The sequence below is a fragment of the Lonchura striata genome, chromosome 4 (assembly GCF_046129695.1).
Source record: "Lonchura striata isolate bLonStr1 chromosome 4, bLonStr1.mat, whole genome shotgun sequence".
NCBI classification, from domain to species: domain Eukaryota; kingdom Metazoa; phylum Chordata; class Aves; order Passeriformes; family Estrildidae; genus Lonchura; species Lonchura striata.
Genome location: NC_134606.1, coordinates 21,892,511 through 21,911,687, shown reverse-complemented (window position 1 = coordinate 21,911,687; position 19,177 = coordinate 21,892,511). Strand labels below are relative to the sequence as shown.

Below are 19,177 nucleotides of genomic sequence, written 5' to 3'. Positions count from 1 at the left end.
AAAGACCCACCCAAACATTTTGCTTTTCCCTGCTAGAAATTTTTTTGTCAGAGAATTCTTAGCAGCTCTAAAACTAGTTTACACCACTCAGTAACAAAACAAATGGCTGTGAAGTTCTTGGCTGTGTTTGTTTTCTATAGTCTTAAATAATTCACGTAATTTCTAGTCTGGAGTATTTCAAAGAGAGATATTGTATCTTGATCTACAAGAGCTTTGTAACAGGCATTTTTTTTTGCACATGAAAGAAAAGCTGCTGCACAAGAAAGATAGATTGAAAATTATTGTGGTTTAAACTGTACTTGAAAATCTGTATGCCTTGGAGAACAAAGCTTTAAAAAGGATGATGGATGATTGTTTAAATAGCAAAGCAAAACTATGCTCAGCTTAAAAGGAAATTGACTTTTCTTTTTGAGTGAATGAAATCAAATAGTTGTAACTTCCAGCAGTCTGTTATTCTCTTGCAGTAGTACCAAATACAGCCAGTAGATGCCTGCAAACACCGTAACATATTTATAACTGAACACCTATAGAAACAGTATATGTAAAATTTTTGTTTTACCGTGGAAGGATCAGTAGTTAACTTAATATCCAACCTCATTAAAAATATGTTAAAATCACTATTTTAACAAATATAGCCATAATAAAAATAGCTATGTAATTCTCTCTATGGTAATTCTGACTATTCCTTGTGTGTAACTATATAGTAACATGCGTACTTCTGCTGTGTTTCAATATTTCTATTTATTTATCTGCTGAACTACGTTTTCTGACATGTATTAGTACCTCAGAGTGAATCAACATTAGTATATTAAACTCAGTAAACAAAAAAATGGTGCAGTGTATCATCCTTCCTGCCTCACGTTCACAATGTTTCTTGAGTGCTTGTATGAGTCTGTTACAAAAATTTATACTTTGGAAGGGAAGTTATTACAGCACAGTTTCTTTATGGGGGGGGGGGGGGGGGGGTGTGACTCAGACTATTACTGCATCTGAATCAAATTTCACCAGTATATCTGAGTTGTCTTGCTCTGAAAATGAACTGATGAAAGCATAGTGGAGACAAGAGCAGCATTAACTCTGGAATCCAGAAATAATACAGATGTATTTCTGAAAGGCACGTCTGCTTCAGCTTTCCTTCCTGTCAACCCCCACCCCAAACCCTTAGGTTAACTACTTTAAAAGTGAGCTACTTGAAGGAAGTACTTGTAGCAGTTCCTTTTTCCCATCTTGCATTTGTGTTCCATTCAGTTGTCCTAATACCTAGTTGGAAATCTAAAAATACTGGGAAAATTTGTGCTGACCCTAGATTATTGTGGTTTAACCTCAGCCAGCAACCACGCCCCAACCTACTCACTGTTCTCACAGTCAGGATGGTGAGAGAATCAGAGAATAAACAAGAGAACTTGTGGGTTGAGATAGAGACTCTTCAGGAGGTAAAGCAAAAGTTCTGCACAAGCAAACCAGAGTTCATCCACCACTTCTCATGGACAGGCAGGTGTTTGGCCATCCCCAGGAGAGCAGGACTCTATTCTGCTTAATTACTGTGAGCATTCCCCCAGCTTTATATACTGAACATGTGGTATGGATGTCTTTCAGGTGTGCTGGGGTAAGCAGTGAAGGGGTTAACACAGTCAGTTACATTAAGTGTGGTGAGCTCCCTAAACATCATGACAAGTAGTGTTACATCAGAGAAATTTAAAATGCCATGATAATTAAATATTTTGACTGTCTTTTTATTACAGGAAGTGTTCTCAAAAGGAATAATACTGCTCTCTGCAATAGCAACAGTAAGAGTTCATGGGGAGAATAAGTTTGAAGTTGTCACGTCCCACAGGACTTTTGTTTTCCGTGTGGATAAGGAAGGTAAGTTGAAGATGTGTGTTTCTAAAAATTGCCAAAAAGCCATGTAATCACAGTTGATAAATTACGTTTGTGAAATATAGCTTCTTATAGTATTAAAAATATTTCTGGAATCCAGTTGGTTTAAGCTTATAAAGTGAAACTGGAGATAACTCTAAACTTTGTAAGAAAAATGTAAATTGTTGTACAATAGTTTTTTCAAATATCAAAATGATAAGGCTATTTTCCCAACTCTTCTTCCTCCTCCTCCTCCATTCTTCCCAAAGATTAATTTGTTTGAACATTTCTCAAGTCTCACTAGCAGCTCTTACAGCCTGTGTGCTCTCAGACATCTCTGAGTCACCACTTGATAAAAAACTGACAAAAAGACAATGAATGATGTCTGGGATGTGTTGCTGTGATTAAAGGTGATCTGAGATTTTTTGTCCTATACAGTATTTTTAGCCAGGCATTGATAGAGATTACAAATTTAAATTGTAGCAAGGAAGTTCATATGCCTTCTAATTGAATGCTTTATCAACCTACAGCTGTAATATGTGGAATCAATATCAGTGCATGTATGATTTGTTTATGGAAACAAATAAAAATGAATGCCTAGAAAAGAATTGTGCAATATGTATTTACAGCAGTACATGCCAGAGCCATTATAGCTCTGGGGTCTCTCAGCATTTCCATTATCAAATCCCATTTTTATGGGTTATAGTTGGTAGTAAACATTTGCTGCAGGCTGTAACAGAAATGCAGCATCAGTGAACAAATCCTTCTTATCAGGTTTGGCTCAAATAATTTCAGTCATTTTTATGCTCTTAGCTGAGTTTAAAAATATGTTTTTCTTTATTATTTTTGTATTTCTCTTCTAAATTTATTTTCATTTTTTTCATAAATTATAATATAACCATCTTGGTGCAATACATTTTGGAGGGTTGCAATTTCTTTTTTTTTTGTAGACCTTTGCCTTGGATATTATAAAAATATGCTGACTTGTAAAATATATTCAGAACAACCACTTGTTACACATGAAATTCCATTTTCATACAGTATATAGCCATCTTTGGACATAGTAAGATGTCTGTAAAGCTGTTCACTTAAGGTTGGAAATGCCTATTATATAAGCAATGTGGCCCAGAACTAGATGATGTATTCCCAGTAAAGTATGTAAATAAACCTCCTTGATTTCTGTTATATGCAAAAAACAAAACTCTTACTTGATGCTATTACTTTTGTGGATTTGTGTTTGGGAATTGTTCTGGGACTATTTAAAGGGTACTTAACTTCTTTCAAATATTTTGAAATGGAAATTTTACATGTATTTTGAGATATCATTACTTTTGGATGGATTTAAATATCCAGAGGGAAAAGCACTCTATATAATGGTTTGGAAAGTTTAGGGGCTTTTGGGGGCAAAATAAATAAGCAAACAAGGGATAGCAGTGAATTACTCAGATGCAGTGAGATTTTTGTTTCAGTAGAGTGAAATACCTTTATAAAAAACACTTCTAGAGTAATTTGGTGGCCTCAGCTATACTAAAGTACTTTGAAAAGATTACTGGAGTATTTCAAGACAGCATATATATATATTTTAAAGCAAAATTTTATACAGGAACACTTGGATCACATTTCCTGTGCTAATCTGCTGTCTTCTTTTTCTACAAAGTATTTTATGATACTTAAATTTGTGTATTTGTTGCTGTATGTTGCACATATGCCATTTATGAACTAAGCATGTTATTATTTCAATGGTGCTACCTGCAGTCTTCCATGCTAATTTTGCCAGCTTTATACATACTGTGTATAGAACTTCCAGTCCCTCCTTTCCCCACCTCTGCCTCTCCCCCAATATCTTTTGTGATCGGGCTCTTTCAGAGCAAACAGTTGAAATATTAATTATATCCCAATTGCATAAGGCAAACTTAATTCATTTAGACTACTCAGCATTAAAGTGTATTGATCTTATTCCAGTCAAATGTCTGAACATAGTGAATGAGACTGAGAGAAACTTTATTACTTCACCTCCTTGTGTTCATGTATTTGTAAGATGTTACATTAATAATGTATGCAAAGGTGCTCAAACACACACTTTCTTAATTACTCAGTACCCTTGACAATGTCAAGTTTAACTACCACATCTTAATGGAATAGATTGTAAATTACCAAGTATTTTTTCTTAAAAGCTTGGCCAAGCATGGAATAGCACTGGTGGTGATTTGCCTCTTCAGTGGCAGATCATATTTAGACTCCCTGGTTTCTGCTTATGAAATTGCTGTAATTCTTTCCCATTGATCTGGCTTCCAGAAGGTGAACATGCCACCTTGTCTGCCACCTCAGTCTTTAAGCTGTCTGGAATGAAGTATCTCAGAACTAGCAGTCATGAAAAATCTCCATCATCAGTTTGTTTGGATTGGTGTGTTGATTGTTGGCAGTTAGTTGGATGACTATCCTTCTAACAGCTCCACTGATACAGATTTTCATTATTTTTATTTACACCTCCTCATCAACGTAGATGTTTTATTTGGCATAGCTGTTCCACCAACCAACATAGCAACAATGTTGGGAAAACCAATATGTAGAGAAGAATGAAGCTGCTGCTTAACTAACTGTCTTTGACCAATTTTTTTTTTCTTGTTTAGAAGAAAGAAATGACTGGGTTAATACGATGCTCAATGCCTTGAAATTGCTGCCTGATAATAACCCTCAGTCTCAAAGTTCTGTCACCCCTGAGAAAAGTGGATATCTTGAGCTGAAAGGATACAAAACCAAAATCTTTATTCTACTTCAGGGGAGTACTGTATGGATCTGCAAAAATGAGCAGGTAAATTTTTCATGTGCTTTTTTGTGAATGAAAGCTTATAAAAATGGTTTAAGTAGTGAGTTGGAAATTGATGGCTCTTTGTGAATAGCTGCATTTCAATATAAATGCATATCTTTATATGTAGTACTTTATTGCTGAAATTTTGAGATGGCTTCACAAAGCAGGCAAAGAATCATTATGTCTGTTTTACAATAGGAAAAAGTGAATATATAGTGAGGTGAAGTGAAAAGCTCTGAGTGTCAAAACATGTTAATGTCAGGGCTGGGATTAATTCACTCTTAAAATGTGGGCCATAAGCACTCAACTTAATCAGACAGCCTATTTTGTGCACTGGTTTCAGTGTTTTATAATACACTGCCCTCGAGAGTGTGCTGTGTAGAAACACATCATGGTATTTAACTGATACTTCAGGGAAATGTTCAGAAATTATGTTCTTTTTGTTTCCAAGAATAGAGACAGGCCAGATTCTATTGTGCACTGTAATATTTTAAACAAATGCAGTATTGAAAAATGTGAAGTTGGCCTATCTTTTCAACTTCCAAAATCTAGGGCTTTTAGTTTTGTTTTGGGCATGACTATATGATAATATAAAGTGGAATTCTCTAGGGTGCCATAGGCAGGGAGTAAATGGGGATAGTAGAGTTCAATTAATAATTGTGTGAACTACTGGAAGAAAAAATCTATTGCAAGGCATTAAATGGCAGGTGCTATTTCTTTGTGAGGCAATTGTTTACCCTCAAGTAGCTGGAACCTGGTGTGGCATTAAAGGAGGTGTTTCTACATTCTTGCTTTGTTCTGTTTCTTTCCAAGTTGTGTAGAGGCAAATCCCTGTCTCAAGTGTCTCTCTTGGAGTTGATCTCACTTCCTCTCCTGTTATTCTCTGTGTGAAATTATTTAGGTGTGTTTGAGGGTCCACATAATGTTTGATATAAAATCTTAGCATTCTTTCCCAGGCTATGGCAGGAAATTAGAGACTGAGAAAGATCTATTTTTCTTTCTACTCACTGTACTTCAAGGAAGTTTTAGTTAGGCTCATTCTTTGAGGTCAGTCAACAGCAAAAAAAATCAAGAATGTTGTAATTGGGTTTGCATGGCAAACCTGAGGAGGGACGTCCAGCAGAGACAAAGTGTGATGAACTGACTACAACCCCCCTATTTCCCATCCCTCTAAGATGGTGAGTGGGGAGGAGGTAGAGAAAATCAGGAGCAAAGTTAAGATCATTAAGAAGGGAGGGGTGGGGGAAAGGTATTTAAGATTTAATTTTATTTCTCATTGTCCTACTCTGGTTGGATGGAGAATATAAAATAAAGATTAAACTGATTTGCCCAAGTTGAGTCTGCTTTGCCCGTGACAGTAATTGGTGAGTGATCTCACCCTGTCCTTACCTCATCCCTTAATATTTGTTATATTTTCTCTTCCCTGTCCAGTTGAGGGAGGTGGGGAGTGATAGAGCAGCTTTGGTGGGCATCTAACATCCACCTAGAATCAACCCACCACAAACATGATACAGTTTATGGGTTTATGCTGTTCTGTATCTATGACAAAACTATAACATAAATTATTTAGCTATGTAATATGACACCAAAAGTGTATTTGCTGTGTCATTTGAATTTAAACCCGCAGCATATGTTTTGCTGAATGCTCATCAAGGAGAAAAATTTGTCTTCATAGCTGAGCACAATACTCTATATCTATACTGAAATCTTTAGGTCTTATTATAACGAATAGGTGACCTGTCAGTTAGTATGTTTAAGATCACGGCTCATATTTAAGGAGGAAAACCACCAAGATGCAAGCACCACCCCTCCTCTCTGAGACCCTGTATTTCACTGAGGTGCTCTTGTGTTTAGAAAGAGTAAAATTGACTGACTTCATAGTTGTTGCTTGTGAGACTCACATCATGAGTGTGCTCAATGTTACTCTTCTGTCATGGCACTTCCAGGTATTCTGTCAGTGAGGGTCCATGGAAAGCATTCTTATCCATGACAATCTTGTTTTTGTAGATGTTCATTGTTAATGAGCCACTTTTCCTTTTAGGACTTAGGCTTTTTGAATCTTATGCCCCTAAATATTTTGAGTGGTCCTTGTGAATGTTCTGAGCTTTTTTGGTTAAGGAGTAAAGAGATCCAGATTTGTGGAGGAATTTCTCCTCCAGAGTGATAGGTCATTTGAAATTAATTATGCCACAAAATTGAGTGTTGCAGTACCAGGCATCAAATTTTTGTTTTTTTCCTTTGTTCTTATTCTACTTCAATATAATTGTTGGGAGCATTTTTCTTGCCTCTAGTAGTGCTTTGAACTTCCTCTGTTGACATGGGGCACTCCCAGCTGTGCCCACTGTGCTGAGTCAGTTTTTCTGACTGTATGTTGATACAAAACTGAGCTATTTACTCTTGAAGAGTTCTTGATTGCTCTTTTCTGCATTTTCAGAGTGCATATTAAACGATTCAGATACCCTAAGAGTGCTTCCCCCCCCATCACTTTGTTTTGGCAGATTTTTCTAAATTATTTTTTGATGTGTGCATGTGTGTTGGTTCTATTGCTTGTGCTGTTGTGTGGCAGGTTGTGTATGCTCTGCCCTTTCAACATCATGCATTTCAGAATTGCTTTATCTGATCATGAAAGCATATCCTTATGCAGTCCTTTTAATAGATATTTATTCCCTTCTACTACATGGATGCTCTGCAAAGATCACTGACTGCGGTACAGCAGAAGGCAAACCGAAATCAAGCCCTAAAACAGAATGGTTGGAAGTGCTGCCAGCCTGTTAACTCCTCCTGTGTGTATGAAAATTGTAAACAATGGTGCAAAACCATCTTCTTCCCAAAGCTTACATATCTAAGCCCCAGAAAATTCAAATGGTCCTAAGATATTCATTTGCAGATCCTGCATTTGAACAGTACCCTTTCTTCATGCAATTTATGGATGTTTGTGAATCAGAAGAAATATCTTCTGTCTTTAGGCTTTCAAAGTCTTTCAAAGCCAAATTATTTGGCTTCCTGTTGTGTTTTAATTTCAAGTGGAAAACAGAATTATTTTTACTGCAGTACTGAAGAAAACCATCACAATACAGCAATAATCCATTAGAAGGCGCTGTTGATCTAAAAATGCTTCCCTGTCTCAAGTTTGCAGTAGAGCCAGTAATTATTAGGCAAATCTGTCCAGGGATGTTCTCAAATCCTGTTCATATTGGAATTCACATCCACACCAGACTCCCAGAGAGCCTTAGAGGGGTTTATTATAACTGCAGTGCTAAAAGACACCTATTTAGACTTCTTACAATGTTGAAATGAGATTGGATCGAGCTTATTCATTGATTTCTAATAAACCTGATAGAGGAGAGTCTGCTGTTACTTTAAAAAAAATTCTTCAGTGTTAAAAGTGGAGAAGATCCTAAGGCAAATGCCAAATTGTAACTTTACCACCATGAACTTTGTGAAGTTCAGATTGAGATCAGAACATCATGTCTCAGTCCTCTTTCTAGTTAAAAAGTGATTGGTTTAGCTTGAACTTGTGGCAGTGATATAGTGCTAGTATAAAACCATCAATTTCTTTGACTCATGTAGTGTAAATTTCTTAAACTTCCTCTCTTGAGCAAAAGTGAAAAGTAAATCGTACTAGATCAATTTGTTCAACCTGCAGCTTGCTGAAATTCCCATTTCTGTTTCAAAGCCATTCCTGCTTGAATAAAAACATGCAATCTGATCATTCATGGTAGTTCAAACATTGGCTTGAAATGTCAGTCTGCAGTGGCAGTGCCGACCTTCCCTTGGTTGCCATCAGAAGGGCTCTAACAAATACTTGTCTGGTCTGCTTGAATATATCCCCTTTGTTAGATTGTATTTAAGATTTGCTGGTATCTAATGTCAGGGAGAGCCTAGGTGTCATAATTTTTGTGCTAGAATTTGGCTTTGAAAAGAGAAATCAGGATATTCTTGTTACTGCTTTGGGTGGTTAGATCTATTTAGCTAGGATATTTGAGGAAACTTTGCCAAATGTAAAGATGGGGGACTGGTGCAGTAATAATTTTTAACATGCTTTCTCCATGCCTGACTCCAAGTTAAAGGTACAATGGTGATGAGTATTCTCTCTGTTATGCATATGCAATAATTACATTACTTATTTAAAACCTCTTGTTGTGTTTTGGGTCAATATTCCTATTGATTTCAGAGGGTATTTTGTTTTGTGAAAGATTTAAATGATTTGCTCTGTGGCAGATGGAAATGTTTATTCATGTTGAATGACCAGTAAGGGTGCCTAGTAATTTTAATTTAATCTGTAATGCTAATGGTGCATCTAAAGCAAAACTGGACAATACCAAATGATGGATTACAAGAAGAGATATTAAATAGGCAGAAAGTGGCAAAGGGAGGGATAATGTAGAGGGCTGATACAAGGATAGCTGAAAGGAAAAGCCAAAGCTGATGTTTGAGATTGTCATCTTGGAAGAGAGGAAGTGATGTGAATGTCAGTGGAAGGAAGCAGAAGGGATGTGTGCATGAATCTCTGTCTGTGTAAGAGCAGAGATATGTTCTTATCTCTGTTAGGAAATACATGCTTAAAGTGGAGCATTATTGAGCAATTTGATCTAGTGAAAGATGCCTCTGTTGGGTACGTTTTTCAGGGGGATTGCATTAGATAATCTTTAAAGGTCTCCTCTAACCCAAACCATTCTATGAAACTATGAAATACAGTGCCAGAGACATCGTGGTTGGGATTCAGGGGCAGACTTGATGTCTTTTGGTATATTGCAATGGGAATCTTAATGATACTCTGCAAAGGGGATTGTTTACTAGGAAATGTTCTGGTTTTGCCTGGAGAAAATGGAATCCTGATTAATAATCAAGAACATGATGAATGAGAGAGAAACTCTTTTAAAAAAAAGTGTCTCTTAAGAACAGTCAAAAGTGTTTAACAACGAAAGTTACCAAAGAACACTTAAATAAAGTCCTGAAGATGAGTAGTAATGATTGGTTGTCATGCTAAAGCATCACGAGACATTCTAATTAATATATGCAGATTCTTTGGTGTATCATCATGATTATATTTGTGAATATTATGAGTACAAGGTGATGGAAACAGCAATACAAGAGAAAACTGGTGAGAGGAGTTGAATGCAAGTTGAGCAGAAAGGAAAAGTTACAAGTTTTGGGATCTAACGAGGAACCCTGAGAAAAGCAAATGAGCTCTGAAAAGCAGGCTAGGGAAAAAGGGGAGTAAAGGGGGAAGAAGAAGACTGTGTAGATGGCTGATAGAGAAGGAAGAGAAGTGCCTGGTGTGTATGGGGTGTGGCAGTGGAAGGAGGGATTACTGAGAATGAGACAGCAAGAAGCAGCACAGTCCTTGTAATTGTGTTTCTTCTGTTCCCCATTCTTATCCCACATCCTCATGTCCCTTGTCCCAAAAACATGTGCTTTTAGAGATTTTGTGATGAAAAACTGCTCTTTGTAATAACGGGGAAATTCTAAAGAAACTGTGATGTACTTGATTGCTAGTGCAGACTGTGATCAAACATGGTTACAAACATACAACTGAGCTTGTCCTGGAATGCCTTAAATAGAGGTAACAGAAAAACAAATGAACATTTGCTCTTAGTTTTTTGATTCATTACTGGTTTGCTCTTCATAACAATACAAATCTCAGCAAATGTTAAAAAGCAAAAACAGAACAACCCAAAAATATACCAAACACATTGGAGGGGGGAAGACTAACATGAAGAAGTGTTTTAAGGCAAAATACAGTGATACTTTGGTGACTTGTAGTGGAATTGAATGATCCGGCCTCTTTTAAATATAGTTGTTTGCATCAAGGTGTAGTTGGGATGATAGATTAAGGCCACATCCCTAATTTTCTAGCAGTTCCTTGCAAAAAATTCTTTCAGATTTTCTGCACTCAAAAACATAGCAACAATCAATTGCTGTACATGACATAAGAAACAAGTGAACAGGAAATAATTTGAATGGTGTGAGAAAGCTTTAAATCTTTTGTTCTTGGTTGTTATAATAGGAAATTAATGATTACAAGAAATCGTGTCAAGTGGGGAAAAGATTTGTTTTTATGACAATTACTTCTTCAGTCTTAAACTAATTGCACCCCCAATTCAAAAAAAGATTAAAAAATAGATTTAAAACAATATGCTGCTAAAGTGGCTCAATCAGAGAAGAAAAATGTGTCAATGGCCGACTTCATAGGGAAGATCTTCATTTTACATTCAAAAATAATTTTGTGTGATGTTATTCTAGGTTGTGGAAAATATTTAAGAACACAGAGAGGGGCATAAAAAGGACTTATGTCCAAAAAAAAAAAAAAATGGGAGTTAGTTTAAGTTCTTCTATGTGCAGCTAAACTTTGAGGATCTTTTTCGTGCTCATTTGTTCTTGTGCTAAGATCTTGTTGAGATGTAACTACACCTAAAGCAGTCATGAAACATGGTAAAAAGCCTAATGCTTCCGCAATGATAAAAAGCTTCCTGATTAATCTGTAATCTGATTTGGAGTAAAGTTGTCAGTTTTCAGTAATGCTCCATCAAGCTTTATGGATGACTAATATATATATATATATATATAAAACCACCTACCTTAATCACTTCAAAATTAACTGTGAAGAAAAATGGGATTTTACATAGTGGCAGAGCACACACATAAGCAGTAGAAGAAGGTTTCAGGTCTACTTGCCATAAGGTTTTAACACAATTAATGCAATGTTGGGGAAATCATTTACTTCTGAGAGTACTGGAATTTCCCAAAACTGCTGTCCATTATGTTGCTCATTTTTAAGAACTGCTAGCTTGGCTTCAAATCCCATGGTAAAATAATGTATTTGATCAAAAGCCCTAAATAGAGAAACCCAGAACATTGTTGTGGGAACATCCTTTTATAATTTTAGACTGGGTTTGCATTTATATTTTTATTTTAAATCACATGAGAAAGTTATTTCTGCATTCAATTAATCAGCAAGGTTGTATAACCGGCATATATCTGTATATATACACCCTTAAATAAGTCATCTTTTTTTGTATGTGTGTGCAACAAGAAAGTTTGAGGCGACAATGAAACTGAAAAAGAAAGTATTTTTCAAGAGCACTTGGATCTCCCTTCTTTCAATAGCTTGATATACTGCTGAATTAAATGCAGCTAGAACACTATTTTATTTCCGTTTAATTGTAAACATATTAGTCAGCTCTCATAGGAAACATGCTGAATAACTAGTCAGTAGCTTTGGTTTGGTTTTTCTCTTTTAAATTGAAGGCAATGTAAAACCAATTTTCCACATTCCTCTGTTATTTCTATGCATTTGTCACATTTGGTTTAGTTTACTGATTACTTTCTTTCCTCAGCCTTTTTTTCCTAGACTTTATTTCAACTATTAAACTAATTAACATAGCTAAAATATTAGTACTTGTATAAAATTACATGGCTGTTACAGCAGTGAAGACCAGAGCATTTCTAAGGTAGTGTTGACAACATATCTTCACAGAAATATTTGTCCCACAAACTTAGGTACAAACATGCTAAGATCATCCTAGAATCATCATAAAATGGCTTGGGTTGGAAGGGACCTCAAAGGTCATCTAGTTCCAGCCTTCCTGCCATGGACAGGGATGCTACCCCCTAGACCAGGGTGCTCAAAGATCCAGCCAACCAACCCCCACCCGGCCTTTAAGACTTCCAGGGATGGGGCATCCATAGCTTCTCTAGACAACCTGTTCCAGTGCCTCACCGCTTTGACAATAAAGAATTTCTTTCTAATATCTGATGTAAACCTACTCTCTTTCAGTTTGGATCCATTCCCCCTTGTTCTGTCACTACATGCTATTGTAAAAAGTCCTTCTCCATCCTTCTTTAGGTACTGAAAGGCTGCAGTTAGTCACCCTAGAGCCTTCTCCAAGCTGAACAATCCCAGTTCTCTCAGCCTTCCCTCACAGGAGGTGCTCCATCCCTCTAATCACCTTGGTGGCCCTCCTCCAACAGGTCTGTGTCCTTCCTGTGCTGGGGCCCAGAGCTGGCTGCAGCACCTCAGGTGGGCTCTCAGCAGAGCAGAGCAGAGGGACAGAATCCCCTCCCTCCCCTGCTGCCCACGGGGCTCTGGGTGCAGCCCAGGACACGTTTGGCTCTCTGGGCTGTGAGTGCCATGGCTGGGTCATGTCCAGCCTCTCACCCACAGCACCACCAAATCCTCCTTGGCAGGGCTGCTCTGCATCTGTTCATCCCCCAGCCTGTGCTGATACTGGGTGTTGTCCTGACCCAGATGTAGCACCCTGCTTGATCTCATTAAACCTCATAAGATTCCCATGCACACACTTCTCAAGTTTGCCCAGGCCCTTCTGGATGCCATCCTGTTGCTTGAGAGTTTCAACTGCACCACTCAACTTGATGTCATCCTCAAATTTGCTGAGGGTGTATTTGATCCCTTAATCTATGTAATTAATGAAGATATTAAGTAACACTGGTCCCAGTATGGTCCCCGAGGGGCACCACTTTTCACTGATGTCTAGTATGTGTCTGAGCCATTGACCAGGACCCTCTTGATGTGATGTTCCAGCCAGTTCCTTACCTGCTGAACAGTCCACTCATCAAATCAGGGTCTCTGCAATTTCAAGAAGAGATGTTGTGGGTACTGTGTCAAAGGCTTTACAGAAACTCAGAAATATGGTATCTGTGACTCTTCCCTTGTCCACCGATGTAGTCATTCCATCATAAAAAGCCACTAGGTTACTTAGGCAAGACTTCTCCTTGATGAAGGGAAGCTGGCTGTCTCAAATCTCAATCTTCTCTTCATCTGTTGTCGCCAGACTTCCTTGATAGTGTATTTGAATTCCATATCATAATTAGTTAAAAATACTGTAATATGCTATTGCAAATTTTTGTTTAGTATATAAATTCTGTTACCAATTTGCCAGGTTTGAAATCCATTACAACTCAATTAAGTAGATGTGGTTTCTGAAATCAGTCTATACTTCCTGTGGCAGAGCTCAGACAAGTAATGTTACAGAAGGATATTTTTCGTTTTTGGTATGTTGCCTATATGATAAAGGGCTAAGTTGTATGGATATCCTTCTGTGCAAGGTAGCAGGTGGGGTTATTCTTTTGTCCAGACTGAAGGGGAAAAGCAGTATTGCTGAAGACTAGGATTTGCCTAATCTATGACAAGTATCATCAGATGAGCACTGACAGTCACTTTATGATGGTTAAAATTTTCTCCTTGGTTGCAAAACGAAATAAAATGGATTCGTGTGCACCAGCAGGAGACCAAAGAACATGTCTGCAATTCATTAATGTGCCCTGTGGCTAGCACTGTAATGTTTAGAACTCTAAGCACTTAAAAGTAAGTGATTGATCATAATGCATTTAGCTTACATTAGCTGATCATGCAGGAAATGCACATGTTCATAAAGACAAAATTTTGGCATTCATGGATTTCTGTAGTTAATCAGTGGTGATTTTTGAGATTGGGTGGTCTTACTTCAGTCTCTGTTGAAGATCAGAGTAAGGACCATTACAACTTTTTGAAAATACCCAGAGTTTGTAGTACCCTCTACCTTTTTTTCCCTCTTCATATTTTTTCAGCCACCACCCCTTTTTGTACAAATGCTTAATTCAACATAGACACTTGCTCCAAAACTCTTCTGCACAGCGTGAGCTGGAAATGGGAACAGCAGTATTGGTGTCAGTGCAGAGAGAGTAGGTTGGAGTTGCTATTGAACTACTAAATAATTAGGCCATTGGAGTTTTTGTTAGTTATGCGAAGTGAATAGTTTGAAATAAGAATTATAGAGATTATTCTTAAAATACTAAGATCCTTAATATCATTGTAGCTCAAGTGACATTTTAGTATTTTTGGGCCATAAATATTTCATTTTTCTTCATCTGTGCTGGTTTATGTTGTTTGGTGCAGGATGGTGTTGTTCAGGTAATAAACATTATTTTTGATACTCCACTATCTTATATCTACAAATTTTATTTTAAATAAATTAACCATCCTTATAGCAAAGGAAGAGAATTTATGATTTACAGCTTAGTATGAATGTGGGGAATACCCTAGTGTGCTTTCTCAGCAGTAATTTGTGTCCCTAGTTAATAAATTGCTAGGCCAACAAATTTGAACTTAATCAACTCAGACTGAATTCTTAGTACATGAAACACTTCAATGTCACGGTTATTAAATGAAATTCTCTTTCTCAAATATTTTGCATACAAAGTAACATCTTTTTAGGGATGGCATGTTTAAATCTCATTCATTAAAAATCAGTATCTTAGATATATTTCCAGAAAACTTAACTCAAAAGTTGCTTCCATCTCAGCATGTGGGCCAGGACCCCTCAGAGATCCATCAGAATGACTGATTGATATCTAATACTTTTAAAGAAATAGGTGAAAAATCTTACATGCACTGAAGTGTTGAAAAAAATCAAGTTTTTTTGCCTTTGCTTAGGATGGAAGGTTGTCAAAACATTTGGCTGTGGTCATCCAGAGAACCATTTGAACAGGCCTGGACAATGGTTGAAAGAAAAATATATTCAGGAACATATATGGAAAGCTATGATTCAGGAAATAAATGTAGAAATATTCTGGCTTGTTTTGTGAGTCATGCCTAGTGATGTCCATTAGTATGTTTTGAGCATTTAAAGTAATTTTTGTTTGGTTTGCCTTTGGTTCTTTTTTTCCTCTTGGTAGACCATTTTATTGTACCACTGTGGCATTTTCAATAAAATTACTTGGAAAATAAAAAGCTGACCCAAATAATGCAATGGCTGAGGAATATGTTTTACTGATGGAAATAAACACTTTCACTGTTGACTTTGTTTATCCATTTAGGGATTCCGGTATGCGGTATTTAATTATTACATTAAATAGATTTTATGTCCATTTCTTGTTTAGGGTGAGTTAGACTATTAAAAAACTAGTACAGAAAGCTCCTGCTGCTGTCTGTGTGTATGTCTTTTTTTCAGTAATTGCAAAACTGTTTGTCTTGTACCAGCCAATGTTTCCAAATTGTAGATGTTTCTTTGCTCCGTAGGCAGGCAGAGAGGAGTCTGTATCCATTATACTGTATTTGCCCACATTTATCCTTGTCTGTGGTTTAAGACCAGTATGCAGACCTGTGTTAGAGCTACAGAAGCGAGGTTTAAAAAAGATTTGAAGCAGAGAGGCTGCATTGGTATATAAATATGGCTTTGTGTCCTGTTTCCTGGTTCACAATCAGCCTGTCTGGAACTAGGATGTTGTATGTATGATACTTTTTCCAGCCAAGGGCTGTTATTCCTTGCCATGGGGTCATATAGAAGTTCAAAGGCAGATAAAATGACAGCAGTCAGCAACAGCAGCTCAGCTCCTGCAACACAGGAGTAATTGCAGCCCATTATTATAATTGGCTGTCGCTTCTTTCCCCTGAAGGAACTGAGCAGCTGCCAGTTAAGTGAGCTGCAAGAAAACTGATGAGATGGGAGATGGGGGTCATAACAAAAGTTGAGAAACTGATCAAGGCGAAATTCATTAGTCCCGAGTAGCTCTAAGGGAAGAGAAGGAGACAGTGCTGTGACTGGTCATTACCGATGCCCATGTGGGAGATGGAGTCTGACTTCCAGGTTCGTTTGTTTCACCTTGCACTTCTTTTTTCACAAAGAGGAGCAAGGGGGAGTCTATGACCTTTCATCTTATTTTGTACAAAATAAACCACACAGCAGAAGGCAGGAACCTCTATACGGGACTTACCTAGAAAGGGTTTATTTCAACCTGAATAAGTGCATCAGTTGGTTTTTTGTGTGTGCTGCAGCTAAAAAGGGGATGGTCGACAACTTGTTTGGTTTTGTTTAACAACAATGTGCAGTGGGATGATCCTTAGGTACTTGCTTATGGTAAATATGTGCAATTAGCAGTGTGAAACTTGTGTGTCTTTATTGGTGTTCTCAGCAATAAATGCTAATGTAGAAATGGTAGCATGATGTAGAATGAAAAGGTTACATCTGCACAAGCTGTGTTTCAGACTGTTTCTTCATCTGACTCTCATTGATGTGATATGGAATATCAAAAACCTATTTCTTAATATGTACAAGTGGAGATGTGGGGGAATTTTACAGGGAGAAGAAAAAGTAAAGGTTAATAGAGTGCACTGTAGATACAAAACCAGAGGATGATATCACAGTTCTGTGTGATTCTGTGGTGCTCTTCAGGTCTTCTAATTGTGCAGCTCTTTTATCCTCACACCTAAATTTCATTCTCCTGTACTGCATATAGATCTATTTTAAAATGAACCTGAAGAGGCATGTGCAAATTTTGTTGTAGCTGCTTGTCTTTTTAAATATAAAAGTTAAAGATGCATTGCATTTTCAGTATTTATGGGGCTGTATAAGGAAAGCTGTTTCTTGTAGGATCTATACACAGATACCTGGGGGGAATTTTATCTTTGAATGGCAATTGGAGCTTTGCCGTTCATGTCAATTGCCACCTTTTCATTTTAGTGCAGTATTTTGTTTCATTTCTGAATTCTTCTTCAGTCTAGTTTCTTAAATGACACGTTTTGCTGAGACAATATACCTTCTTGTAAGTTCAGTGTGTTTCCAGATTGCAGTTGCCCATTCCTACTAATATAGAAGGGTTTTCTCATAGATTTCCTGTTCTTAAAAATCACTGTAGCATGTTACAGCTCTCCCCACCCACAAATGGTACAAAAAGCTGCTGCTGGGTTTCTGAATATCCTAAATTGGAGTGATTTTGTAATTCTAGTTCTATATTTACTGTTTGTGACATTCTCTTTTATGTGTTATCCTGATCAAGTCATTGCAATTTTGATGCAACTTGTGTGTGATGAGATGCATCTGCATGGTTTCAGTTATGAGCCAGAACAGTGTTTTTATCACTGTGCTTCCACATGACATGATATGGGTTTGGTTTGCTACTTTCTCAGTCAGGATGTTGCTTTATGAGCAGTCTGTAAATCAGTGCTTCCCTCTTTGCTTTGGTCACTTTCCCTGAACAAATTGCCACTACAGGTGCTGCTCTTCACTAACCACTGATTTGTAAAGGCATCTTGACTAATCTGAAGATAGCAATATGTGTTTCAGAAATTACTATTTTTTGATTACTGTGTGATTTTGAAGGCTATTCTAGCACAACATTTGGGAAAGAAAGAAGTTGTAGTCTAGGCCTGTTGCTCCTACTCAAGAATGTGTTCTCAGGCAAGAGTTAATGTTGCTGTTGACGAGTTTTGTTTTTTCAGTTTCTCATTAAATTCAGGTGAGTGAGATTTATTTCTTGCTTATAAGGATCTGGGCATGAGTGAGACACTCAAGAAGTGAAAAGAATGTGGTAAACAGGTGGAATCAGTATACTACAAAGGAGCCATGTATCTGTAGTTATTTTGGGTCCTAAAAGACCTTCCTGTATTGTTCAGTGGGTGACAGCAAGAAGCTTAAAGAAACAAACAGAAGATAAATGTGTAAATAGAGATAATTTGTTAAAGATTTAATTTTTAGTGTTCTTTCTATTAACTGCCTGTCTAGGGAGTAACACAGAGTATAAAGTTTATTTGAAAGATGCATGTGGAGGGCTTTTTCGAAAGGATTTTGGTTCCTTTCTAACCTGTAATCTGTTGAAGTACATTTTTTAGAGAATGGTTGCTCTCTATTTTTACAGATAATTTGTCCTTTTCTATTAGATATTAGTCTTTGCTCCTCATTATGAAGAAAACAATTTCATTGAAAGCTTGAATTTATTTTTACATAAGGTGCTTTTAGCTCAAAATTTCTGATGGAAGGTGATATTCATAAAAAAATTTGATTATATTCATTATGATGAACACATTTTGTTTGTTTGGAAGGGCATATTAATTCTACACACAGAAACATATTTTAGATATTTTAGAGCTGGATCCTTATTTAGATGTGATAGTTGCCTATCTTAACTTTGATCATTGTAAAATCAAAATTTAAAAAAAATCACTAAAATTAAATGGCAATGGCTTTTACATGGACTCATACTAAAATTTATTTACAATGGATTTACTAAGAATTCAGTAATCTCTGTAAGTATTTAACACTGTAAGCACTTCAGTATTTAACTAATGAGAAGTAGATTACTTATTTGTAAACTGTATTAATTCTTGAAGCTCTCTTTTATATTTACTTTTATACTAACTTTTTTTTTAATGTGGATTCACTGCCTTCATGGCATAAAGCCTAGGCAAGTATGAAAGTGAATAGCTGCTAAGCAGTAGCTGTATGCATGTCCATAAGTGATTTTGCTTTACAAAAATTCAAAACAGTTTCTCTGCATTTATCTGCTATTTTCATCTTTGTTTGTCACACAGAAACAAATTAGTATGAGTGAATCTAAAGTCAGCAGAAGAAAATACTACAAAACCGAAGAAACCAATCCCTCAGACAAACAAAACCCCAAACCCACCCCACTCTATTTTTGGCCTAACTAAATTTAAGGAGGATATCTTCCCAGGAGACACAATACTGAAATGAATGAGTGAGTTAGGAAGGATTTAGCTGATAAAAAGCTGTG

At 36.8% G+C, this 19,177-nt stretch overlaps 1 protein-coding gene across 1 annotated transcript in view; it reads left to right on the top strand.

Annotated features, from left to right (window-relative positions):
* ARAP2 (ArfGAP with RhoGAP domain, ankyrin repeat and PH domain 2) overlaps positions 1–19,177 on the top strand; it is a 109,656-nt gene that overhangs the window by 20,969 nt on the left and 69,510 nt on the right. Inside the window, exons 8-9 of the mRNA XM_031504565.2 lie at positions 1,743–1,863; positions 4,488–4,669. Of these exons, the coding sequence (XP_031360425.2) occupies positions 1,743–1,863; positions 4,488–4,669 (303 nt within the window). The remainder of the gene's footprint in view (positions 1–1,742; positions 1,864–4,487; positions 4,670–19,177) is intronic.